The sequence below is a fragment of the Lissotriton helveticus genome, chromosome 5_1 (assembly GCF_964261635.1).
Source record: "Lissotriton helveticus chromosome 5_1, aLisHel1.1, whole genome shotgun sequence".
Taxonomy (NCBI): domain Eukaryota; kingdom Metazoa; phylum Chordata; class Amphibia; order Caudata; family Salamandridae; genus Lissotriton; species Lissotriton helveticus.
In genome coordinates this window covers 129,903,098-129,930,630 of record NC_136065.1, presented here as the reverse complement: position 1 = coordinate 129,930,630, position 27,533 = coordinate 129,903,098, and the positions used below count along the sequence as shown (strand labels likewise).

The 27,533-nt window shown below is 48.9% G+C and overlaps 1 protein-coding gene across 1 annotated transcript in view; it reads right to left on the bottom strand.

The window, feature by feature from the left end:
• The window catches only part of TRAF1 (TNF receptor associated factor 1), a 227,475-nt gene extending 211,595 nt beyond the window's left edge, over window positions 1–15,880 (bottom strand). Inside the window, exons 1-2 of the mRNA XM_078641876.1 lie at window positions 15,741–15,880; window positions 471–995 (exon numbers count right to left, since the gene is read on the bottom strand). Coding sequence (XP_078498002.1) covers window positions 471–679 — 209 coding nt within the window. The 5' untranslated portion in view covers window positions 680–995; window positions 15,741–15,880. The remainder of the gene's footprint in view (window positions 1–470; window positions 996–15,740) is intronic.
• Between the last annotated feature and the right edge of the window lie 11,653 nt (window positions 15,881–27,533).

Genomic DNA, 27,533 nt, shown 5'->3' with positions numbered 1-27,533 from the left:
ACAATTTCCAGGGATATCATCTTTATGCTAATTACCCTGCCTCGTTTTGGGCCCTGGATGCAGGCACGTATGACACTCCTGGAAAACTGACCCTTGCATCTTCCTTGGAGTACTACTGGAAATTACAAATGATCATGGTAAATAACCTAATAAATGTCCTTAATGATCATATTAATTTTATGAAGAGGTTAAGATAAAAAAAAAACATACATTTCAATCGTGGTTTACATCTACATGCATAAATACATTTCTGGTTTTTGTTGTCAATGGGACTCCCTGCAGCAACAGTTATGACAGTCTTTTTACGATCTCCTAGAACTTCTACTTTGAAACGCAGAGTCAGCAATTTCCAGACCTCCCCTCGGGCTGCGCAACATAAAATAGCATCTTTTACACGCCCCGTCTAGTATTTGCAGAAAACACACATTGCTGCCAGGCAGCCACGCATCTGGAGGGCACCTGCCACCTACCTGAGAATCCAGGCGAGGCACGCCGAGCAGTACCTGTGCCCGCACAGGCTCTGCTGCGCCCTCTTCAGGACGTTGTTGCAGTTGCAGCAGAGGTATTTCTGCCCAGGTGCCTCGTCGCAGACGCTGGTCGGGTATCCGAATGGAAACTCGTTCTCAACGGGGAAGGACGATGCCCAGCGCTGGGGTACCCGGGTGGACTTCTCGGCCATTGCATGTGAAGGCTGTAGACCACCCCCTGCCAAGGATGGGGGCAGTCAAAGAATGAGGAATGTGCCACGCCCTCCAGTAGTCCTCAAGTGCGCTAGACGTACAGGACCGGCGGTGACGTGAACAGTTCTCTTTGCTCCTGGGTACCACGCGCAGAGCTGTGTCCCAGAGGGAGGCTGCTGGGCTGCATGTTTATAAAGCGCTCACCACGCGCCCCGTGGGGCAGGCCGGAAACTACGCCAAGTTCCCCGGGCTCCCACGCGCTACTGTTTGCCTTCTCACTCTTGCTTCCCGATAGCCGAGGGTGCAGTCTGATGGCTAGAACAGTAATCAAAAAACACACATATTTACTTGTTAGTGCAATTTATTTATCTCAAGCAGGTGCTTTTTAAACTCATCAACGTTACTGAGCCATGCCGAATAACATTTTATGTAAAATCACCACAGATGTGCAGAACACTGCTGATACAAACAGCTCCAAAGAAAAGAGTGAAGTAAAGCTTTGCACAAATCTACGAATAAACACTAGCTGGCTGTAACTCATTTTACTACTAAGGTTAAAAAACTTTACATGGTTGGTTCCTCTCATGTACAGCTGAGTTCCTTTTTTAACCCTTATCGCTCTCATCTTGTGGTAGACATGATATAGTCTTTTTAACCCATCCTTCCTGGATATAAAAAAGGCAAAGTGTGCTCTATAGCGGCCTGTTGTACTTGGCAGCAATTAACACACGTATATACTTACACATAAAAAAATGTATATATATATAGCTATACTACTATTATAAAGGAAGAACTTTCAACCTTTGAGGCGGGTAAACTCGGGAACCACAGCGCCAATCCACACACCCGATAAATCGTTGTAATTGTCAGGGTCTGCAGATGGACATAGGCTATATAAACTAAAAAAATATACGTTATTTAAAAAACTGTACCATAAAAAAAGTAGTCCCTTGGAAGTAGCTCCGGCCGCGACGTGCGTGCTGACATCAGGAGCGCGGGGAGGAGCGGCGTCCAGGAGCGCGGGGAGAAGCGGCGGACAGGCAGGGAGGAGCGGTGAGGAGCGGCGTACAGGCGGGTAGTAGCGGTGACGAGCACGGGGAGGAGTGGCGGCTGAGGTAAGGCTCCGGGACATGGACAATGTCGGGGCAGGCGGGGGGCGGGGGCCAAGGCGGCGGTTGGCCTTGAAGCCTCATTGCTCCCGGACAAGGTCGGGACGGGCTGCTAGTATATATATACTACTATAATAAAGGAAGAACTTTCAGTCTTTGAGGCGGGTAAACTCAGGAACCACAGCGCCAATCCACACACCCGATACACCGTTGGAATCGTCAGGGTGTGTAGATGGTTATAGGCGATATAATTGTTTTTTAAACGTTAAAAAAAACTAGTCCCTCCGAAGTAGCGCCGGCTGCGACATGTGTGCTCACGTCAGGAGCGCGGGGAGGAGCGGCGTCCAGGAGCGCGACGAGGAGCGGCGGACATGGCGCGGGGGAGGAGCGGTGACGTGAGGAGCAGCGGACAGGCCAGCGGTGGTGCAAGCAGCGGACAGGCGGGAGGAGCGGAGGCTCAGGTAAGGGGACCCATGTCGGGGCAGGCGGGGGTCGGGGCAGGCGGTGGTCGGGGCAGGCGGTGGTCGGGCAGGCGGGGGACAGGCCGGGCGGGGGCCCGGGCAGCTGCACAATGTCGGGGCGGGCGGGGGTCGGGGAAGCCTGTTGCACCCGGACAAGGTCGGGACGGGCTGCTAGTACAGATATATATATCTATACTAATATAATAAAGAGAGAGCCCAAACCTTTGTGGCGGGTAATCTCAGGAACCACAGCACCAATCACAACACCCAATACAGCGTTGGAAAGGGCAGTTGCAGCAGAAGGACATAGGCTATGCAGACGCTCACCGTATACATTTAAAAGGTAAAAGAACTGTGCCAGCAAAGTAGTCCCCTGTGGGCGTGTCTGCGTTGTGCTGTGGGCGTGTGCTGGGGGCGTGACAAACGCTGGGGCATGTGGTATGTTCCGCCCTTCATGCCATGTCTCATATCGTGTGCTGTGGGCGTGCACTGGAGGCATGGACGTGTGCGGGGCGCGGGATTACGGAAAAAAGAAAGCGAGTGTTGTGCCCAATATTTCATTGTTTTTTTTCCCCAGGTTCTGTACATTCCAGCTCCGGGTGTCCACCCTGCTCCCTTTAAATACCCCTGCACCCCATAATCATAACCCACCCTTACTCCTTAAAATACCCCAACACCCTTAAACACAAACCCATCTTAACCATATAAATATACCCTGTACCCCAAAACCCCAAACTACCCCTAAACCCTAAAAATACCCCTGTACCCAAAAACCCAAACCTAGCCCTGAACCCTATAAATACCCCTGTACCCTAAAAGTCCAAACCTACCCCTGAACCCTAAAATACCCCTGTACCACCCCAAAACCCAAACCTAGCACTGAACCCTTAAAATACCCCTGTACCCCAAAACCCAAACCTAGCCCTGAACCATAAAAATAACCCTGTACCCCAAAACCCAAACCTACCCCTGAACCCTAAAATACCCCTGTACCCCAAAACCCAAACCTAGCCCTGAACCCTAAAAATACCCCTATACCCCAAAACCCAAACCTAGCCCTGAACCCTTAAAATACCCCTGTACCCCAAAACCCAAACTTACCCCTGAACCCTAAAAATACCCCTGTACCCCAAAACCCAAACTTACCCCTGAACCCTAAAACTACCCCTGTACCCCATAACCCAAAACTATATCTGAACCCTTAAAATGGGGAACATTCTTTACGACGCGGATGTTACCCCGCGCTACCATTACGACGCATCTCTTACCACTCAAGTCGTAACCACGACTTGCACTGGAGGGCGCTCAAGGACAAGGAATAGTTAATTTACTATTCCAACACCTTCCCTACTATCCACGGGGACTGGTGTTGGAATAGTAAATTAAACTATTCCTAAGTCCGCACCCTACAGCGCAAGTCGTGGTAACGACTTGCGTTGTAAAACACGCGGTGTAACGGTACGCGTGGTAATAGCCCGCGTCGTACCGTCATACATCCCCTTAAAATACCCAAACACCCCAAAACATATACATCAGTACCCCAAAATATATACCCCTATACCCATACTTACCTTATCCAAACATTTAAAAAAAAACATGTTTTTACCATTCATGCATTTACAACGAATTTCGTTGTAAAGGTATGCGTGGTAAAAGCATATAAAATGTAATGCCATGCGTTATAATGGCATTGCGGAGTCATGGTACTTTCGTAATGAAAGTATGCGGAGTGATGGTATGCGGAAAGAAAGTTGCGGAATAATGGGTGTTTACCCTCCCCTGGTAAGTACATTGGTGGCACGGCGGCCCACATCTACAGCAACATACTCATATTTTTTCACCACCGATTTGAAAAATGCACAGGTCTCTCTCATAGACTTACACTTTTAGACACACCTCCCGCCACAAGTTCTAGAATTGCGAACTTTAGAGCTGAGGAGCTACGTTCGAATCACGGCATCAGCTCAACATCCTGTGATTCCAGGCAAATCGCTTTGTCTCCCCGTGCCTACCACTCATGAATGTGTTCTTCTGTAATGTAAATTGTGCTCATGCCATGTTGTCAAATTTGCGCTATATAATATTGCAAGGAAAAATAAAGTAGGGAAACTCGAGTTTACACACTACTGAACGCGCACTCTTAAGTGCATCAGCAGTGCACTGTGAATCGGAGCATTTCACAGGTCTGTCACAGATAAGAAATGCTATCAAAACGAAATCCTACAAAACAATATACTACAGGACGGCAGCAACTCATACCCGGACAACGTTGGGACGGGCTGCTAGTTAGTATATATATATATATATATATATATATATATATATATATATTAGTATATATATATATATATATATACTAACTAGCAGCCCGTCCCAACGAGGTCCGGGTAGGCTTTGCGAGAGTACTCAGCAGCATCGCCGCTCATCCCCCACCAGCCTCGCCGCTCCTCCCTGCCGCAAAAAAATCCCAATCGTAAACTTCTCACATACCCGGACAACGTCGGGACGGGCTGCTAGTATATATATATATATATAGAGAGAGAGAGAGAGATAGAGACTGCTCTGGATGTTTTGACCCCTAGTAAAATACACAATGTCCTGTGCCTTCCTCACAGTTTAAACAAGCTTTAGCAATACTAAAATGTATGGCTAAACCTGAAAGTGCATCTGCAGCCACTGGTGAGTGTAGGCACCCAGTAGGTCATGATACTGTCACTCATTCTGACACTCATTCATCCACTCATTTTTGTATTCACCCTCTTCCTCTTCCACAACAGAAAACACATACAAACCCAAACATGCGCAAGATACATTAAAAGAGGTAAAGTAGCAGATAGCTACTCAGTAAACATCGTTTATTTTTTTCCGCTTTCCTTACGAGTCTTGGGGGCGGGGTCTGACGGGTGACAGACACTGAAGGGAGAGGCAGGTGCTCTGTCCATCACCACCCCCCTTTTCCAAAATCGGTTTATCCACACTATGTGTGGGAGGGTATGCTCAGACGTGAGTCCCTTGCTCATTGCACCATCAGGATTCAAGCAAGCCGGGCCGAAGAAGGCTGTGATGCCAGAAACCGGTCCCCGGAAGCTTGTTTCCTTACCAGTATAAGAATTGGCTTGGTAGTTTGGTTTGCCCTGTTCCCATCATGCACTGGGACAGGAACAGACTAATTTGCATATAGCCAGGTTCTGAGCTGGGATGGTGCATTGAGCTAAAAAACGGTGATGGATTAAAACCATGATCTCTTGACTTGGTAAGCGTATTCTGCATCATTCAGAAACTCTGTCCATCACCACCCCCCTTTTCCAAAATCGGTTTATCCACACTATGTGTGGGAGGGTATGCTCAGACGTGAGTCCCTTGCTCATTGCACCATCAGGATTCAAGCAAGCCGGGCCGAAGAAGGCTGTGATGCCAGAAACCGGTCCCCGGAAGCTTGTTTCCTTACCAGTATAAGAATTGGCTTGGTAGTTTGGTTTGCCCTGTTCCCATCATGCACTGGGACAGGAACAGACTAATTTGCATATAGCCAGGTTCTGAGCTGGGATGGTGCATTGAGCTAAAAAACGGTGATGGATTAAAACCATGATCTCTTGCCTTGGTAAGAGTATTCTGCATCATTCAGAAACTCTGTCCATCACCACCCCCCTTTTCCAAAATCGGTTTATCCACACTATGTGTGGGAGGGTATGCTCAGACGTGAGTCCCTTGCTCATTGCACCATCAGGATTCAAGCAAGCCGGGCCGAAGAAGGCTGTGATGCCAGAAACCGGTCCCCGGAAGCTTGTTTCCTTACCAGTATAAGAATTGGCTTGGTAGTTTGGTTTGCCCTGTTCCCATCATGCACTGGGACAGGAACAGACTAATTTGCATATAGCCAGGTTCTGAGCTGGGATGGTGCATTGAGCTAAAAAACGGTGATGGATTAAAACCATGATCTCTTGACTTGGTAAGAGTATTCTGCATCATTCAGAAACTCTGTCCATCACCACCCCCCTTTTCCAAAATCGGTTTATCCACACTATGTGTGGGAGGGTATGCTCAGACGTGAGTCCCTTGCTCATTGCACCATCAGGATTCAAGCAAGCCGGGCCGAAGAAGGCTGTGATGCCAGAAACCGGTCCCCGGAAGCTTGTTTCCTTACCAGTATAAGAATTGGCTTGGTAGTTTGGTTTGCCCTGTTCCCATCATGCACTGGGACAGGAACAGACTAATTTGCATATAGCCAGGTTCTGAGCTGGGATGGTGCATTGAGCTAAAAAACGGTGATGGATTAAAACCATGATCTCTTGACTTGGTAAGAGTATTCTGCATCATTCAGAAACTCTGTCCATCACCACCCCCCTTTTCCAAAATCGGGAGAGGCAGGTGCACCACCTTCACTGCGCATGACGGTTTGGCCGCCCGTCTTAGGCCAGCGAAACTGTCATGCGCACTGAAGCTCTCTCCAACCCCAACTGCGTTGCTGGTTGGAAGAGTACAGGCATAGTCTCCCTGGAAGCGCAAATTTAGAGCACTCAGGCCAATTCTGAGGCTGCTCTCATGACATGAGAGCAACCTCAGGATTGGCCGCAGTGGAGTCTGGGAGCCTGTGCCTGCAAGGAGGAGAGGAGCAGAACAGTGCAATGCGGCAGGCTGCAGGTAAGTTTTCTTTTATTTACTTATTTTTTTATTTTGTCCCATGACCCCGTATTCCCCTGCTCGCCGCTACGCCACTCCTTAACAACACAGGCCGCTACTGGCTGGGTGACTGTCCCAGAAAGGTATTGTGCATAGTGTATCATTGTTGTGCCGATCCAGGAAGGTGGACACAATACTTCTAAACGTGGTAGCCATCTTGTACTGGTAAAACAATGATATGCTATGGACAATATCATTCCAAGATAGTCACCCGAAACAGACGCAGAGGTCAAGTGAAGTGTGGTACACGGCAGATGAAATGAGGGCAAGCAAATGGTATGTTACCTCTGTCTGGGTAGCTGAAGGAGCCTCTAAAAAACACAAACAAAATAAAAAGTGAGGAGGAGAAAATGAAAGAAGGCCTATAAAAGGTGAGAATGAGAAAGTAAAGGACTGGCCCACTAGCCCTGGTACTGAAGTGTAATCATTTTTAGGCGGATGTGCATATGTGATTCGGTAAAATGCAAACTCTCACACCTCAGTAGAGTCAATAACTGAAGTGAAGTGGGCTGGCCATTTGCCCTATGCTATTCCCACGTGGAAGAAGAATGGGAACAATACTCAAACAGATCAATGGCAAAAAAGGCCTGGTCCAAAGCCTCTCTGTGCTAGTATATTTATATATGTATATATATCAGGCAATCAATCAAGTAGATTTATGTAGCGCGGCTAATCACCCAAGGTGGCATCCAGGCGCTTGAGGGGCATGATGGTTCAGGCAACTCGGTTGAACAGCCAGGGGTTGAGTGGTCTCCGGAATTCCAGTAGAGATGTGGAGGTCCATAGTTGAAGTTTCGCCATGAAGTAGGAGAAGGAGCGTCCTCCGCTGTTGCATCGGTGGATGCGGGGGAGTTTGGGTGAGTGAGAGGGAGACGGAGCGTAGTTGTCTGGTAGGGTGGTGATAATTCAGGCGATGGTTAATGTAGGCTGGTCCTTGGTTGTGCAGGGTCTTGTAGGCGTGGATCATCAGCTTGAATTGTGATCTCTTCTGTATGGGGAGGCAGTGGAGTTTTTTGAGGTGGGGGGTGATGTGGGTCCACCTGGGGAGGTCGAGGATGAGTCTGGCAGCAGAGTTCTGTATGGTCTGAAGCGTCTGCTGAAGGTGTGTGGTGATCCCAGCATAGAGTGCATTGCCGTAGTCTAATTGGCTGGTGATTAGGGACTGAGTGACAGTACACCTGATCAGGGGAGAAATTTGAAGACTTTTCCTATCATGTGAAGTGTGTGAAAGCAGAGAGGGGCGACTGCGTTGATCTGGGAATTCAAGGTTTGTGCCCATACCCAACACGTGCCAGCTATATTGAGCATAAGTTTTCCCACAATGCAACCGTCAAGCTTACAGAAAGAAAATTATAAATATATACAAAATCTATCACTGAGGCCAATAGACCTCAAATTTGTGAAGTTCCTTCAATCTCACTAAATCTGATTTTAGAAGACTGTAGTATAATCAAATGAGGCTCCCTCTAGAGCACTGTTTTCCAGATATTCTTAAATAAGTGATGTCCATGCTTATTCCAGTCCTCACATTTCTTAGTATTCTTTTCCTTCAGAGATTCCAAAGACCTAGAAAGCTGCTATTGTACCGCTTTGCTAAAGAAACCAAATGCGAACCAAATAGCCCTAGCCGTAAACTTATATCTCTCCTTCCTTTCCAGCCAAAATAACTGAGAAGATCATCAACAAGTTAATCTCCAATAGTTTGACAGAAAACAATCTACTTGATCATTTCCAATCTGGATTTCGACCCTGCTACAGCACGGCATCCACCCTTGTTGCTGTTATTGATGACCTCAGGTTCACTCTAGATCAAGGAAGCACTGCTGCATTGGTCCTATTGGACCTCTAAGCAACATTTTATGCAGTCTCATACCCTGTGCTAATATCAAGATTGGGCTCTGCAGGTACTGATGATGAAGATGGCAATTTATAGCGTGCAACAGCTCCTCCAACGAGTCCCGGCGTAAAGCAAAGTGATCAGAAAATGAACAGAGGCTTAGGCCTGCACAAAAAGCCAAGTTTTAAGATTCCTCTTAAACATTGCCGTAATGGAGGAAAAGAAGCCATATGGCTCCCCCCTAACCTATCGGATAGAACTCGAACTGTAGCTGTGGGACCTTCTGTTCCACACCCTTCACTAGAAATGTTCAGCCCCACTTGTGTCAATATATGCATGCAGCCACTTGATAGCTTTTAAGTTCTGTTGGTCTGCAAAGTATTTTCTATGCGGATGACACTCAGATCCTGCTGACCATTTTCCATGTTACTAGCCCACTAAAACAAATGTTTATAATAGCTTGAAAGCAGTGGCTAATTGCCTTACATCGAACAGAGATAATACTGAAATTCTTATCTTTGAAAAATTTCCTGAAATATGGTCACAGATTGGTTGCCTGAGGAATTAGGTCTCCCTCCCACACCAAAGAACTCTAAAGAGAAATCTTGGCATATTCAATGACAGTAGTCTTCAATTTGCTTCCCAGGTCAACAAGGTGTCCACCTCTTGTTTTCTCGTCTCGCGGACTTTACGCAGAATGTTTTTGCCTCTCTCCTTTTCTGCTATAACGACCTTTGTTCAGGCACTTAAATGTCAAGAATCGGTTATGGAAATGCCTAGCTCTTAGGTAGCCGTACTGCATTCCTAACCATTTACAAGACATTCAGAAAACAGCAGCACAACCTTTGTTACACATTCCCAAAGTGATTCTGTAAAGTCTTCTCTGCAAACTCTTCACTGGCTTCCAGGCAAGAAAACTATTCTTATCAAATCTATATGTCTTACTTACAGGGCCCTCTATGATCTTGGGCCTTCTTACTCGAAAAGGAAATTTCACTGCTATGTCCCTCCTCATCTTCTTAGGACATCTTTCCATTTCTTTTTGGCCATTCCTAGGATCAAGTTGGCAAGGAATTTTCTTCCTCAAGATCTATTTCCAGCTAAAATTTCTTTCATGAAAAGTTGAAATCTTGTTTTTTTGTCCTACTTGAATCCCAGCTGATGTTCTTCTCAAGCTAGACTTGATTCTGCCAGAGCCGAGACGCCCCTTGGGCAGCATAGCACTTTATAAATTTGATATTCATTTGTTCATTGTATTCATTATTACAGTTGGCACAGTAATATGCAACCTTCCAAAGTGGGGGTTACCAATGATTATCATAGGTCTTCTGCTCTCAGGGTTAACAGAGGTTGTAACAAACTCTAAAACCGTTGCCTAATATTAAGCACCATAAAAACAGTTGAATTGGTACTAGGCTTATCGCCTAAATCCTAAAATCATTCTACACGTGAAGGTGATCCTTTTCTTGTAAGATTATTTATTCTGCATGAATGCCACAGCAAAACTCTTCATTTCTTGTTCAGCATACCATTTTTACAGAAACAGGATCAGTAAGTCAAAAAAATGGTATCAAGGACGCCGTCCAATGCACCCTTTCCGAATATGCAGCAAGGGTTAAACTTCATTTAATTTCCTGCCCTATGGCCCTCACAACTTGAAAACCCATGAGATTTTGATAGATTTTGTTTTTAAAAAACTAAAATTATTCACTGTTTTTTAAGAAGCCCCATATATTCTTGCCATAGACATCTGCAAGAAGGATGGCATTAGGGAATAACATCCCCATCATCCCCTCACACTGATACCATCCTAAAACACCTCTTAATCAGTTTTATTTCAGCACCACGGCTGTGAACTCACTGCTTCATATCTTATCTCTGCACAATAATAAACACCTCTGCAACTTTCACTGAGCAAATAAGGAAGTAACACCTCTCTCTTTGATAAAGAGGAAGTCCAGCCAGATGGTTGTTTAAAGTCACAAAGGCACTTTGTGATATCCCTTGGCAATTTCTCTTTTTCAACTCTGTGCCTGGCCCTCCTTTCTCATCAAGTAACATGAAAGAGGAAGGGATAATCAAGGGGTTACCAAATGACTCCATGTCACTGGAAACACAGTGCTACAGTACCGGGTTCTCATTTAACAACCCAGTGCATTCTGGGAATTTTCTCTATTCACTTTCAGTACTCCACTTTGGTTAAATTATTAAAATTGCAATTATTTGCATAAGAGATGCACACAACTTCAAACATGATAGTCCAGTGACGCGGAGCCACAGGGTTAGTCTTACTTTACAGAAAAAAAGTTCACAGCTGTAAAACGCAGAATCAGCCTACCACACATAAAATCAGAGGCATGCCATTTTCAAGCCTTGCACACTTCATGCTGGAGTTTTACACTCTTAACCCCTTCCATGCTTGTGACGGAACCGTTCCGTCAGCAGTCACGGCTGAGCTGTGCTGATGACGGAACGGTTCCGTCACGACCGCGCCCTGTTCTGGAATGTCCAGCACAGGGGCGGAATCGGCGCCGCACGGAAGCGGTTAACATGATAGACTCTGTTACCCATTTGTAATGTTCTGCAAAGTTCTATTGACACATTTCCTGATTGGAAAAACATTCTGGTCTTGATCTCAGTGAATCCTCTATAACGGAATCTGACTATCATTTTGTTCATGCATCTATAAATCTATACTAGTTTAGTACTGTGACCTTGCAAAAGCATTGGTACCCTGCGTAAAGCAATGAAACATTGCAACTTGGCCAATGTTTCAATGAGAAATGAACCGCGTCAGAGTTTTGAAACGAAAAGTACTCTGGGCCATATGCATGAACACATTTTCCCATAAACAGAACAATCCGATAGAGAGGGGTCCTAGGGAATATTTTAAGACCTAGCGTGGACACAGCTCCCAATTACTTAACTTGAATAAATAAGAAATGTCCACGGGTCTAAATATAAAAAAGAAAGAGACTACCTCTATGACATGGCAATCCTAACAAAAAGGAACAAAGATAAGCAAACAAATCTATGCTTATGTGAATACAGCATTATCCTTAAAGTTAAGGAAAACCCATCAGTCACCACTCGATACCGCCCTGGTCATCATCTGGGACTCCTTATGGTGTTACCATCATGAAACATAATTGATGAAACCATGGATCTGATGACAGTATCCTACATCAAATTATGCATCATTGAGTGGTCCTCTAGATTTGTTTGCTTATCTTTGTTCCCTTTTGTTAGGATTGCCATGTCATAGAGGTAGTGTCTTTATTTTTTATTGTTAGACCCGTGGACATTTCTTATGTATTCACATTTTCCCATAGACACAGAATGAGCGAAACCCTTTGATGCATCTGGCCCTCTGTCCCTCAAGTAAGAAAGGTACCCTTCTGTGAAGAACCTTCAGATTCACAAGATCTCACATGAAACATTTTCAGGGTGACCGTAACGACAGATGATGTAATGTGACTTCAAGGTGTGACATTCCATTAAAAGCAATAGGACATTACTAATTTAAAACATTACAAGTTTGACTGGATCATACCTTACTTAGTGCGGCTCCACATATCAGCCAGACCTCTAAGATCAGCATATTTTCACTGAATTCTCTGACAAAAATTAATATGGCTGAAGCATAGAGCAAAGAACTAGGACTCCAAGACACACAAACTAGGTGTAACCTCAACCTGACCATGACAAAATACCCTTAGCTTCAAGAGTTGCTGAGAAGAGGATATAACATAACAATTATCAATTTAACTTAGCCAAGACAATGTCCGGTGGTAAATAGATTAGCACATCCCACAGCAATTAAATCTTATACATCGGACACATATTTACTCCACTTCCCCCTCTCATGATGACCACCAACTAGTCCAACCCAACAACGCTCAACAAACGTCCTTCCAGGTTAGACCCTAACACGTGGATCCATCACAAGGGTAATTCTAACAGTTACAACAGATCTGAAGTTACATAGCCCTTATCTGTACATTGAAGGCCAATGAGAAATGACACTTCAACTTAGGACTAGAATCAAGCTATAATCAAGCTGATAGAGTTAGTTTATTTAAGACAACCCTTCCATTCCTGCTCCTCTTTAAATCGCTCCCAGGTCCCAGGTGGTTTTTAACCTGGAAATTCAACTGCATTCTTTAAATCGGCCATACAATTTACCATAATAAGCAGGCAAAAGCGAATATCTACGCCTACATCATACTCACCTCCTGAAAAGATGAATTACTTAATATCTCCCACATAACATCTTCTAGACTCTATCCTATTCAATCCAACTAATAGACTCACATGACCACTGCTCAAATTGACAACTTATAATTCCCTATACTAATTCACCTATGATTCACTTTGGGTTCCAGAGTAGCGTGCTACTGGGCAAAAAGCGATTCAAAACCTCTTCAGGGGTAGTAAGCACAATATAATTTACAATTAACCCCTTGGGTGGTTCCGTCATGTGGCTGCTGCTACGCCCACGCGGCATTAATTCCCTGCCTGTGCAGTAGAATTAATGAGCGGGCGGGGCAGTGACGGAACCTTGCCATCATGAGCACAAGCCGCCCATGACTCATGACGGTGTGGTTCCGTCACGAGCACAGCAGCGCCGCACTCAACCCCGCGCCGAAATTCGTGCCACAGCGAAGGGTTTAAAAAACAGAACTAATGAGTATGGCTGTGTTCTGAGGTCCAAGACTAACATCAAAACAGAGCAAATTGGGGTTGTATTACACATACGGCGCATTTTCCTTGATTGCGCCGGGCGCACCTTTTAAAATGTGCAGTCATGGAAAATGTGCCGTATTAGGGTGAATGCGCTGGCCCGAGGGCAGCTGTGAACTCGCACTGTGCCGTAAGCAGTGCATTTCTGTGAAAAACGTAGCAGCTGCTCTGAAGCCGCTCCATGTTTTCACAGTACAGAGGGCAAACCACCTGCACTTTTAAGGGGGATTAGAGATCCCCTTGCAGTGGGGTGTAGTGAGTGACAACACCCGCCTGCAAGGGGGTATCTGGGGGGTCCATGGGACTGCCTTTTCCCCTCCAGAGGGCTGCCATCAGGGGACCCACTGAAGTGGCGCACTGTCAGTGCCACTCATTCGAGCTTCTATGCCTCTGAACCCGCGTCTTTGATACGGCGCTGGGGCAGAGGCAAAAGGACTCCCTCATTTGCATGGGGCACGCCCCCATGCAAATGCGGGAATGCCCTCTGAAGATAGCTCGGGTATTTAATGTGAGCCAGTGCTATTGGTATTACAAAAGGGGCCGCAAGAGCGTCTGTGGCATTTTCTGTAACACCTAAGTTCCCCGGGAGCGGGCAAATCAGGCGCAACTGCACATTGCGGCCCCAGGGGACTTGTATACTATGACCCCTGGGGCCATACTATGGATGCAGCGCATTTTCCTGGATTGTGCTGGGTGCACCTTTCAAAAGGTCTTCCCAGCGCAATCAAGGAAAAGTTAGCGCATAATGGTGAATGGGCTGCCCCCAGGCCAACCTTGGACTTTCGCTTTCATGTGGGCAGCGCATTTATGTTAAAAACAGAGCGGCTGCTTTAAAGCCAGTCTGTGTTTTCACAGTGCAGGCGACAACCGTCCTGCACTTTTGAAGGGGATTAGAGATCTCCTTGCAAGCAGATGCAGCCAATGACTGCACCCACCTGCAAGGGATGTCTGGAGGTCCCATGGGATCCCCTTGCCCCCGCCAGAGGGCTGCAATCAGGGGGCGCACTGACAGTGCGCCACCTAAAAAGTGCGCCTCTTGAGAGCTTCTTTGCCTTTGCACCCGGATCAGTAATTCGGTGCGGGCGCAGAGGCAAAGGGATTTCCTCATTTGCATGAGGTCACGCCTCCATGCAAATGATGGAACGCCCTATTCTTGGAAGCGCTGTATATGTGCACCAGCGCTTTCAGTATTACAGAAGGGGAAGCACAAGCTTCTGCGGCTCCTTCTGCACGCAAACCGTGCGCAAACGCCTGTTGCGCCCCCGGGGCACTTCTATAATAGGGCCCCTGGTGCATTATGACAGTTTTATTCCACACGTACATTGGGTCATGCGGGACACAGGAAATAATGTGGGGGTTGCTATAAAATTAGAAGCTATTTTAGAAGACATGTGGCAAATCTTGGTTGAGTTGAGTAATTTTCAATAATTTCAACATATAACAAGTGCAGAGGAAAAAATAACCACATAACATATATTGATATAAAGAGAATCTGAAAATACCCGAAAATAAAGAACAAGGTAAGAGTAGAATTTGCAAGGTAATATAAAATATACACTCTAGAAATATAAAATCGAAATATAATTTAAAATATAAATATAAAATGTAGAGGACAATTGCAAATTGTTTAATGTACTGCAAATATTCATTAAAAAAATACGAGCATGTCCCTTTAAGTGGCCCTTTGTCAAATTAGTGGATTTGTTAAAACGAAATATTTTGGTAGGTTTTCGTAGGCGTGTTCAGGGACGCCCCTCCATCCACAGCATCCCGGCTGCCCTGCTCTCTCTCAGCAAATCATGGCGTGCTTTCTCACCCATTAGCAGCCTGCGTTCGCAGCAGAAACCAAGCCTCTGCAGCGACCATGTTCTTACCTCCGAGTAATTCTCCTGTCACTCTCGAGAAAATTGCTCCTCGCGGCTGTGATCTCATTTCAACCTCTGATTCTGGTAAACATGCAACACTCGGTGCAAAGAATTTCTGTACTGACAATAGATGGCACATAATTGGTGTGTACGCTATATGTTGGTGGGAGAGGGGGTGCGATCAGCTAAAACGTCATTGCAATTTGCACTCTTTTTTATGGTTCATTTTCTAAACATCAGCCTGCTGCCTGCCCTAAAAACACGTCCATTCACATTTCCACCTGCCGCAGCGTCCATTTTCCGAATATCTCTGCGTTCTAGCCGCACGCAACTGAATAAGCTAAACGGCGTTTGCTGGAACTTACCAAGATGCCGATGATGACGTCACTCTTTCCCTCCGGCAGGACGCAGTCGTTTACTTTTCCCACCGTTGTGAATTTGGCGCCTTTGCTCCAGTCATGTCCTTCAGACGGCTACAAGACAAGCCTCTGTGCTTTGTTGTTGTGCTCCACATTCACTTTCGTTTTCTTCTTCCCTTGAGGGCGACAGCTTATTTGACTTCAAGCCAGCCAGCTAACCAGACAGGGGTTTCACTCTCTCTCTCTCTCTCTTTCACGTACACCCCATACTGCTTCAAGGCCGCCGCAGAAGCGGCTGGCTTCACTCACTGAACGACTCTTTACATCTATCTATAAGGTGAGCACAGAGAGAATTATAAGTGAGGGGGTAAAGGCTTTCATGTTCACAGAAGCAGCGCCCTTGTGAGGCTGCAGCGCTATGTCTGGCCTCTGGTTAGAGTCAGCACCTGCATCAGTTTATTAGGAACAGTCAAGGTGTTCAGCATGCATGTTTGTTCCACATTTGCAGTGGCAAGAAGCTTGGGGCCTCATTTATGAGAATTGACGCATTGCTGCGTGAAAGCAGCGATGCGTCACTTCTCAGTGCGCACTCCTTGCGACATACCTGATGCGTCATATTTAATGTATGACGCATCATGTCGCAAGGAGTTACAGATACGTCAGTATTTCTGACGTATCTGTAAGCGCAAAAGTGACGCATTGCTGGAGTGTGTCACAAAAGTGACGCAACTCCAGCAATGCGTCCTTTTGCATGGGGCAAGCCCCATGTGAAAGGACCTGCGTCAGTCTTACGCCTGCTGTGAGGCAGGCGCAAGATTTTGACGCAACGGCGTCCTAGAAGTGACGCAGTGAAATCTCATAGATTTCACTGCGTCACTTCTACGTGACTTTTTGCGGGGGAACGCCCCCTCCATACATTATACCCGACGCAGGTATAATGTAGCGCAGGGGTTTACAAAGTGACGCATCTGCTTAGATGCGTCACTTTGTAAATAGTGCGCAACAGGAGGCATGTTGTACGCCGCCAATGCGTCACAAAAAGTGATGCATCGGAAGCGCAAAACTGAAGCAATGCCTCATAAATGAGGCCCGTTTTTTTCACTGACCTGATGTTGACTGAAACAGTAGGAGCCTTGTTAAAACAGATCATTTAGTAGTGTTGCATGGGCAGCTCGTGCTATTATTGTACAACATCTGGCAGACAGGGTGAGGAACTCATATCTATTTATATAACATAGGCACCAGTATGAAAGAAGAAACTGAGTGCCATCAGAACATCACTCAACAAGTCAAAACAACATACAACTTCTTCGAAAAGGCAGCAATCAGTTTTTCTGCCTAATCAAAAAGGGAGCTGGTTCCAGAGTGCGGTACCCAACACTAAGAACCCATTATTACCACAAGATTTACATTTTGCCTTAGTTCCAATACTATGGTTCTAAAGATAGAATTGGTTGGAGGAACCGAGGGCCCTATCATTGCGATACCTGCTAGATTTGTTAAATAGATAGGACCCATATCTCTCTCAGTAAGTCCCTGCGTTACCAAGAGCTTGGTTCTTCCTGGGTCTGCTGGCCTGCTAAATTGCTTGTTTACTTCACTGTGCTCATTTTCAGTTTTTTGGCCAAATTTTTTACTTGCTCTCAACTTTTAGGCTCGTGCTCATAATTTTGCGACCCACCTGCTGCAATTGCACTAAATAGGTTCTCCCTCATGCTACACTTGTTTGTACATTTTAAGCTTCTTTTCATAGCTTGACCGATTCTAAACCCTAAACCCTCTAACACTAATAGTTAAGCAAACGTTTCCTAGTCTTTTTCTTAGAAAATATCATGTCCCTAGCACTAGCAGTGCGAAAATGAGGAACTGAAAGGATGACAGGGAGGAATAGCAGACATAAGTCTCTCCTAGGGGCAACAACATATGACCTGCCAGCCGCGCAACATTTCCTGATGCCACCCATCTGATGAGAATGTCCCCCACCCTCAATAAAGTAGTGAGCAGTTTTCCCATCCAGACTTTGCCAGATCTGATGATCTGGTGTTTCAATACATGATGGAAGAGGTACCTGTACTCATCCTTCTAAAAAGTAAACAAATTGTCCCCAGGATCAAATTCAAGTTCAGACCATCAACAATTACAACATGACCCTAATTCTGAAAATTAAGGACAGAAGGGTGGTCCCCCAAATTCACAACATGGTGGGGAAGAGTAGAAGCGATCAAAATGATGCTCACGCCAATGGTTAACTATATATTGAGCATGCTTCCACTAATAAACACAGAAGACTTCCACAAGAGACTAGACAAAATGCTGAACAGTTTCTTGTGGAGGGGGAAAAACCCCAGAATAAGCCTACACAAGCTCAGACTTTCAAAAGATCTGGGTGGTCTTAACTTAACCAATTTCAAACGATTCCAGATAGCGTGCATAGCCAGACAGCGGCTTCATTGGCTCGACCCGAGACAGGAATACACCCCCGCATGGCTGACATTTGAGCGAGGACTACTACAAGGTATGAACCCCATCACCCTTCTCACGGCCACCCATCACCCAGCAATCAAGGACAACCCCGTCCTAAAAAACACAAAAGCAGCGCTTCTAAATGTCGACAAACTACTGACAACAAGCATCAGGAAAAGCCAATTCGAGTCCATCTGGTACAACCCCACAATAAAGTACAGGGACAGGGTTCTCAACATGCACTCATGGTATAGGCATGGCATCTCCACTGCCCACGACCTTCAGACACAAGGCACGCATGCAACTTTCGACTCCCTCAAGGAAGAACTCAACCTACAGAACATAGAACTGTACAATTTTCTGAAAATAAAGGTAGCAATCAGGAAGGCAAACCTTAACAGTCTAACACCATCCCTCATAAAACACGCCGCTAATCTCAACACAGTAGGACACCAAGTGGCACACCTATACAAAACCCTATGCCCCAAATCCACCAAACTCAATGATAAGGTCACAAACTTCTGGGGAGCTTTAGCGGGGAAGGTGCTAAGTGAGGACGAGAGAGCAGAACTATGGAGATCCACCACTAGGAAAAAGGTAACGGCAACCCTAAACCAGACCAAATATTGGCTAGTACATAAGGCATACTGGACACCGGCCCGCCTAGCTTCCATGGGGATCCGCGAGAGCGACTCCTGCTGGAACTGCGACAAGGGAAAGGGAGACCTGGAACACCTAATACTCAGCTGCCCTAAGGTTAGGGGATTCTGGGGGAAAATAGAAACACTTATTAATGAGATCACAGGAGTAGCCCTACACATTGATTTCCCAAGCCTAGTCCTGGGCTTCACATCCCCATCAATCGCAACCACAGAAGACCGCGACCTCATTGACCTACTACTGACGGCTGCAGTCAAAACAGTCCTAAGCAATTGGAAAGACACATCGAAAGCGGCGCCACAGGCATGGCTTAACTGGATCACCTTCCTAAGGGGGGCTGACAACATCACAGCGAAACACTCGCCGAAAACGCACAGGCAGTCGAACATGTGGGGTTCCTTAGACCTCTACTTATCATCGCACAAACCCCCATAGGCGGCTAATCTAGACAATGCACGAAGTGGCACACCTCGCTGGTCCGAGGGCACACAAAAGGGAAACAGCCTGCAGAGCTCCTTTCTTTTCCTATCTTTCCCTATCCTCTCTATCCTCTCCATCCTCCGGGGCGTGGGACAGAGATGCAACCAAGCAATACGACGGGGCGGCAGACGACAAGGACAAGCAGGACTTGAAAGACTGGCAATCGAACCAGCTGAATGAGACTGGAAGCTAAACAGCTAACCCCCCCATCCCCACCCCCCCGGGCGTTTTTCTTCTCCTTTCCTTTTCCATCTTCCTCCACCCATGTATATACCATGCTCCATGTAAATATATATATTTTTTCTATATTGAAATAAAAATAAAAAATAAAAACAATTACAACATGATTAAGTCATTTGCTTCCTAACATTAAGGACATCACTGCCCTTGAATTGGGTGAGTGACTGACAGTTCAGATCAGTATGGACAATAAATCCTGAAGTCATACTCAGCTAAACACAACTGATACATACAGCAATAGCCATTAATGTCATCTTCATCTATAGGGGAGAGAGTAAAACCTCTTGACACCTAAGACTTCATGTCTGCCACTGGGAGTGCTAGTCGGGATGTCATCTCCGAACCCTGAAACCATTTTCCTAAATTGACCAATGGCATTCAGCGTGATTGAATCATTGAACATGTGGCCACAGTTACTGAAGTTAATAAATGTTTACCTTATTTGTGAGGATGACCTTATATTAGAGAATATCGAGGCACTGCATACGTTCTAATACACAATGCATGTCTCAAATGAGTGATCTATATGCTAATCAATTGTAGTTTTATGGAATTACCTTACCAATCAATTCAGATCTAGGTAAATATCTCTCTTAACCAACCAAAGTTTTGATTAAATCTTTTACAAAGATTTGCTAGTTTTAAATAGCTACTTCAAACTCTTACAAAAATGCATTAACTTATTTTAATATTTGATCAATACCATATTAAAGACAATATGGCCACAGTATCTCTACGTTATACAGTGATTCACACCCATTGCTACATCCAATCTGCATTAGGTTAAGCCTCTAAAATAAAAATATAACAATTACTGCTCACAACAACCTCCTTTTTCATCAGACATTCAGTTGTTTGTCTATCTTGATATTTTTCACATCCATCAATGTAATACTATTGGCTTCACATTCAATGTTTTCGGCTTCATCCACCAACCTTAGTAGCCTTGGACGAAAACCTTCAGGACAACAACTCTTTCAGATGCTGGTTAGGGTGGCAAATGTGAATGAGTACATCCACATTCATCTGGAGTATTTGTCAGTCGAAAAAGGTCTATACCACATTATAATGTATGCTGCCCATTACCAGCATTTAGCCGTTCTGAGATGAGTGTAATACATTTGTAGCCTATGTATATTCATCTGTCCAAAATGATCCTCCCATGGGTCCCATATTTTACAGTGTTTAAGTGGGCAACTGTCTGTCACATGTATGGTTTCTTCGATGATTCTACTCTTATTCATTCCCCAAATCCAAATGAATAAAGTTTTGACCTTGCATGTTTGGCATTAACAATATCTAAGATAACAGAATCATATCAGCCATGAAACATCTTCATACAATTCACACAGCTTTTGTACTAATTTCTCTACGTGTAATACTGTGTATTACTTAAAAATTCTAGTGAGCCTAATAACAGACTCATAAGGCATTGTTAATTTCTCTTTAGGTCCCTGTAACACTATTGATGGATTTTGTCAAAGAACAAGCTATCCGTCAGTTGACAAATAGGGTCTTAGATGTTCTACACTGGAGTTGGAATCAACATCACTAAATGTCATCTAAGAAGTACACATCTTGGCTTGGGGAGAGTTTTGACGCCTGGCGGGCGCCATTTTGGGACAACATTCGAGTTGTCCGTCGGTCAGGCGGTCACCTAAGACGCCTATTTAAGACGGTTTTAGCTGAGGGCCGGTCGATACAAGGTAATTGATTTAACTGATTTTACAAACAAGGCTGTGATCAAAACGCGCTTCACGCGGCTTGCGCGGGGTATATGTGTGTTGGACAGGCCCCAGGAAGGGCTCGCTCCCTCCCCGCATGACAGGGCCCTGGTACCGGCCTTCCAGGTACTACCCGCAGAAGCAACCCCCAACCCGTCCCCCATGGGACGTCTGCTCCTGGGAATCCCTGTGTCCCTGGCCTGGGCCACCGTCAGCACCCTTGCCCGGGCCAGCCGCCATCTTAGACACTGCACCACGAGGCCGCGTGGCCTCAGCTCGACCCCAACCCCGGGCCTGGCCAGGCCCCGACATCCCGGCACCACCATCCACCCAGGAGGTGAACGGACCACTTGGCCGGTCAATGGGAGTAAGAAGTGTCGATGGCTCTCTCCCGCCAGGTGCCGATCACCCCCAGCCTCCCCGGGCGCTGGCTCCACCCCCCTGCTGGGTGTCTGGACTCCCTCATCCCGGACCTCCCGACCTCCAAGAGCGAGGGTCCGGACATCAAAGAGTGCCAGACCTATAACTGAGGCAGCCCCAGAACAGGAAGGCAGTTGTATCCTGGAGTCAAGAGACACCGCGACGAACTCATCCTTGACGGACTGCTGGCGCTGCCGCAGCCCTGCCTTGTGAACCATTGTCCTGCCTGCTGGCGCTGCCGCGGCCTTCTGCAACCTTCATCCTAGTGGGACCTGCTGGCGCTGCCGCGGCCCGTTGTAACCTTCATCCTCGTGGGACCTGCTGGCGCTGCCGCGGCCCGTTGCAACCTTCATCCTCGTGGGACCTGCTGGTGCTGCCGCGGCCCGTTGTAACCTTCATCCTCGTGGGACCTGCTGGCGCTGCCGCGGCCCGTTGCAACCTTCATCCTCGTGGGACCTGCTGGCGCTGCCGCGGCCCGTTGCCACCTACGACCTCTTCGGGACCTGCTGGCGCTGCCGCGGTCTGACCCGTCCGAACACCGAGCTCGAGGATTGTGAGCTATCACCGTTCCACCGCCGTACCTACGGGTACCAAGACTGTCCCGCTACCCCCTTCCCTAATAGAGACTAGAAGTGAGAGGATCATCGTGTCCTGATCTCATTGTATCGTACTACCTTACTTCAAGAACTGCCTATAAAAGGTGTTAATCTGATCTTCGTGTGGTGTCCATCTGTGGGGGGGAAGTTACTTGTCTGTACGATCGCTGGGGACGGCCCTCACCGGAGGCCTCTCCCCTTGTGCTCGGCCGACCCTCCAGGTCCCCGTCTAACATTGGTGGCCAGCGGCGCGATCCGAACCAACGCGTACCGTACAGATAGTAACTCACCCTACGACTAAACCACAATGACGACCCAAGAGAGCGGATCGGCAGAGAAGTTCCAGATGGAAAAGCTGGAGGAATACAGCCACCGAGAGCTAAAACAATTTTGCATGGACTTAGGCATTGCTACCACCGGGCTAAGCACAAAAGAAGACTTCAAAAACGCCCTAGAGGCCTGGACAGAGACGAATACCGCCACACCCCGGGACCTCGAAGCCCCGGAAGTCAACACCACCCTGACGGAAGAACGGAGAACAGGTCCCTCCCGAGAAGAGATCCAGGAGCGGGAAAAAAATAGACTACACGAGCTAGACTTGGCACGGCTCAAATTAGACGGAGAATTGAAGCTGGCGGAACAGAAAATAAACTTAGAACACTTACGGCTCAGAGAAGAGCGAGAGGAAAAACAGAGACAGAGGGATCTCGAAGAAAAAAGACTGGCATACGAACACGAGTGCAAACTAGCAGAGATAGAAATACGCAAACTGAACCCAAACCTAGGGGTGCCCGAGCCACCGCGCTCCCCGGGTACTACCGAACAGAAGGTCCACATCCCCAAGGATGTGGTCCGAGAATACCACCGGAACGACGACATACAGCAGTGGTTCAAGGCCTACGAGATCGCCATGACGGCCCACCGGATCGCTCGAAGTGACTGGGGAGCTGGGCTATGGGGAAGATTCGTCAATGAGGGCCGTGATGCCCTGCTGCAGCTTCCGGACCATCAAATGACGTCCTATGACCACATGAAGGCCGCCCTCCTCAGCCGATATGGGCTCACGCCCGAAATGTACCGCCAGAGGTTCCGCAACTGCACCCGGATCCCAGGTACAACTTGGTTGGAGTACGTAAACTACTTCAGCCGAGCCTTCGAGGGGTGGATCAAGGGTAACAACGTAACCACCTACGAACAACTCTTCAATCTCATTGTGTGGGAGCACCTCTCCAACAACTGTTTCGTCGAACTCAGGCAGCACCTCCTCGACAGTAAATTGACTGAACCACGGCAGCTCGCCACCGAGGCGGACCGGTGGGAGAGCACCCGAGTGGCCCGGAGTGGGCCGAATGAGCAGAACAGATCCAACCAAGGTCATCATCGTCCCCGAGGAGGAGGAGGAGGACCGGGCCGAGGCAGAGACGCTGTCCCGGTCACTCCCGCCAACACCACCCCGCCCCCAGCCGGCCGGGGAAACCCCCCGATGCGCCCGGGGTTCCGAGCCCACGTTACGTGTCACCGATGCCAGCGACTCGGCCACTACGCCAGTGACCCGACCTGCCCGAAGAACCCGGCGCCCGGGCCCCGCCAGGGGGCGGCCGCCGTCCTAGGAGAAGAACAAGTCTCCGAAGACACTGAAGCATACGAGTCGGAGCAGTTCGAGTGGGAACCTGCCGCCATGACCCTGCCCTGCCTAGGGGGAAGAGACATGGTCCCGCGGACTCCCCTGCCAGCCAACACTCGGAAGTACAGCCAATGGGTGAGCATAAATGGGCGCAAGGCCGAAGCCCTGCGTGACACCGGGGCCAGTGTGACGGCCGTCCGCTGTCACCTGGTGACCCCAGAACAAATCCTGCCAAACGTTCTTTGCCCCGTCCGATCGGCAGACAATTCGGAGAGCCTGTGTCGGATGGCCTGCGTCCCCTTCGAATGGGGAGGAGTGTCCGGCATGCTAAAAGTAACTGTCCGCGACGATGCCCCCGTGGACTGCCTCCTGGGGAACGATCCCGAGAGCTCCCCGTGGGCAGCTGTTGAAAGAAGAGAGCATCTGGGGATGTTGGGTCTCCCGGACTGGGAGTGCGTGACCACCCGGTCCATGGCCACCCGCACCATCCCTAGACCAGAAGAACCCGAATGGTCAGCACCTCCTCCCCCGATCGCTCCCGAAGAAGACTCCATCCATACCGACCACCCGGAACCAACCCCAGAGGGGTCCGCACAGCCCCCCGAACTTCCCGACCTGGCTCAGTGGCGTCAAGAAGGGGGGCCCACCCAAGAACAATTCCGGCAGGAGCAAAAGACCTGTCCCTCCCTCGAGGGACTGCGACAGCAAGCGCTCGCCCAGGGCCAAGGAGACACCACCGGGGCCCACTGGGTTTATTGGGACAATGATCTCTTGTACAGCGAGCAGAGAATCGCAGAGCTGGGGGGCGGTCGAGTGCTGGTGGTGCCCCTCCGCTTCAGAGACTTCCTGTTGAACTTGGCCCATGATGTCCCCCTGGCTGGGCACCTGGGGCAAGACAAAACCTACCACCGCCTGGCGACTCACTTTTTTTGGCCCAAAATGAGAAATGACGTCTCCAACCACTGCCGGTCCTGCCCGACCTGCCAGGCCAGCGGGAAGAGCGGCCGCAAACTCAAGGCACCCCTACAACCATTCCCCGTGGTGACCACCCCGTTCGAAAGGGTGGGAATAGACATTGTGGGGCCCCTGGACCCCCGAACAGCACAAGGGCATCGCTTCATCCTGGTCCTGGTGGACCACGCCACCCGCTATCCTGAAGCGGTCCCCCTTCGTACTATAACAGCCCCAGTAGTGGGTCGAGCCTTAATGGGGATCTTTTCTCGAGTGGGCTTCCCCCGGGAAGTCGTCAGCGACAGGGGTACGAACTTTATTTCAAAGTATATGAAATCCCTCTGGCAGCAGTGCGGGGTCACTTACCGATTCACAACCCCCTATCACCCCCAGGGAAACGGACTGGTCGAGCGGTTCAACCGCACTCTCAAGGGGATGATCATGGGGCTAGAAGAACCCCTACGCCGCCAGTGGGACGTGCTACTACCGTGCCTCCTCTTCGCCTACCGAGAAGTCCCCCAGAAGTCCCTCGGCTTCAGCCCCTTCGAACTCCTGTACGGACACCCCGTTCGCGGGCCTCTCAGCCTAGTGATGGAGGAATGGGAAATGGCCCCCCTAAAAACCCCTCCAGACGTCTACAAGTACCTCCTGACCCTCCGCAATCAGACCCGGAAATTCAGGGAGATCGCCAAAGCCAATCTTGAGGCCAGTCAAGAGGACATGAAGAAGTGGTACGATCAACATGCCTCCTCCATCGAGTTTGAACCGGGTCAGCAGGTATGGGTGATGTCCCCCATCGAACCGTGTGCCTTGCAGGACAAATGGACAGGGCCCTTCAAGGTGATCGAGCGCAAGAGTCCCGTCACCTATCTCATCGACCTGGAGTCCCCCCGGAACCCCCTCCGGGTTCTCCACGCCAACAGACTCAAACCCCACTTCGTGCGCTCAGAGCTCAGCCTGCTGATGGCTACCGACAGTGGCGCAGAAGGAGACTCCGAGCCCCTCCCTGACCTACTGAGGACCCGTGAAAGAGATGGTTCGGTGGACGGGGTCCGACTCTCCGAGGCCCTGACCCCAGAGCAGCGTCAAGATTGTCGGGCCCTCCTGATGCCGTTCGCAAACCTGTTCTCCCTCGCACCCGGAGTCACCTCCTGGTGCCTGCACGACGTGGACACTGGGGACAGTCCTCCTGTCCGACACCGGGCGTACCGAGTACCGGATCGGGTACGTACATGCAAGAAGAGGTCTCCAAGATGCTCGCCCTCAGGGTCATCGAACCTTCGGACAGTCCCTGGGCCAGCCCGGTCATCCTGGTCCCCAAGGCCGCGGCCCCGGGCACCACACCTGAGCTCCGATTCTGCATCGACTATCGGGGTCTGAACGCGGTCACCCGAACCGACGCTCACCCTATCCCTCGAGCAGATGAACTAGTCGACCGCATGGGGGAAGCCCGCTACCTAAGCATCTTCGACCTGACAGCGGGCTACTGGCAGATCGGCCTCACCCCCAGGGCCCAAGAACGTTCCGCTTTCTCCACCCCGGATGGGCACTACCATTTCAGAGTGATGCCATTCGGCATGAAGAACGCTCCAGCCACTTTTCAAAGACTGGTGAACCAGGTATTGGCGGGCCTCGAAGAATTCAGCGCCGCCTACCTGGACGACATCGCGGTATACAGCCGCCACTGGACAGACCACCTCCACCACCTCCGAGAGGTCCTGCAGGCCCTCCAACAGGCCGGCCTCACCATAAAGGCCAGCAAGTGCCAAATCGGCCAGGGGTCCGTGACCTACCTCGGACACCAAGTGGGGAGCGGTCTGGTGGCCCCCCTCCAACTCAAGGTAGCTGCCATTCAGTCCTGGCAACCCCCCAAAACACAAACCGAGGTCCGAGCCTTCCTGGGGCTCACCGGATACTACCGGCGGTTCGTGAAGGACTATGGCAGCATTGTGGGGCCCCTCACGGAACTCACGTCTAAGAATCACCCAAAAAGAGTCAACTGGACTCCCGACTGTCAAGCGGCCTTCGAGAAGCTGAAGGCCGCCATGTGCACCGCGCCTGTGCTCCAGGCCCCCGACTACAGCCGCGAGTTCATCGTTCAGACCGATGCCTCCGACCATGGTATTGGGGCCGTCCTCTCCCAACTGAACCCCGAAGGAGTCGACCAACCAGTGGCCTTCATCAGCAGACGCCTACTGCCCCGAGAACAGCGCTGGAGCACCATTGAGCGAGAGGCCTTCGCAGTAGTATGGGCCCTCAAGAAGCTCCGGCCTTACCTCTTCGGAACCCACTTCCGGGTACAAACAGATCATCGGCCCCTGCAATGGCTCATGCAAATGCGGGGGGAGAACCCCAAACTATTGCGATGGTCCATCTCCCTGCAGGGGATGGACTTCACTGTAGAGCATCGCCCTGGTCAAGACCACGCCAACGCGGACGGCCTGTCCCGCTTTTTCCGCCTCGACGAGGAAAGTCCCCAAGAGGATGGGTGACTCTCCCCGCCTTCAGCTGGGGGGGACGCATGTTGGACAGGCCCCAGGAAGGGCTCGCTCCCTCCCCGCATGACAGGGCCCTGGTACCGGCCTTCCAGGTACTACCCGCAGAAGCAACCCCCAACCCGTCCCCCATGGGACGTCTGCTC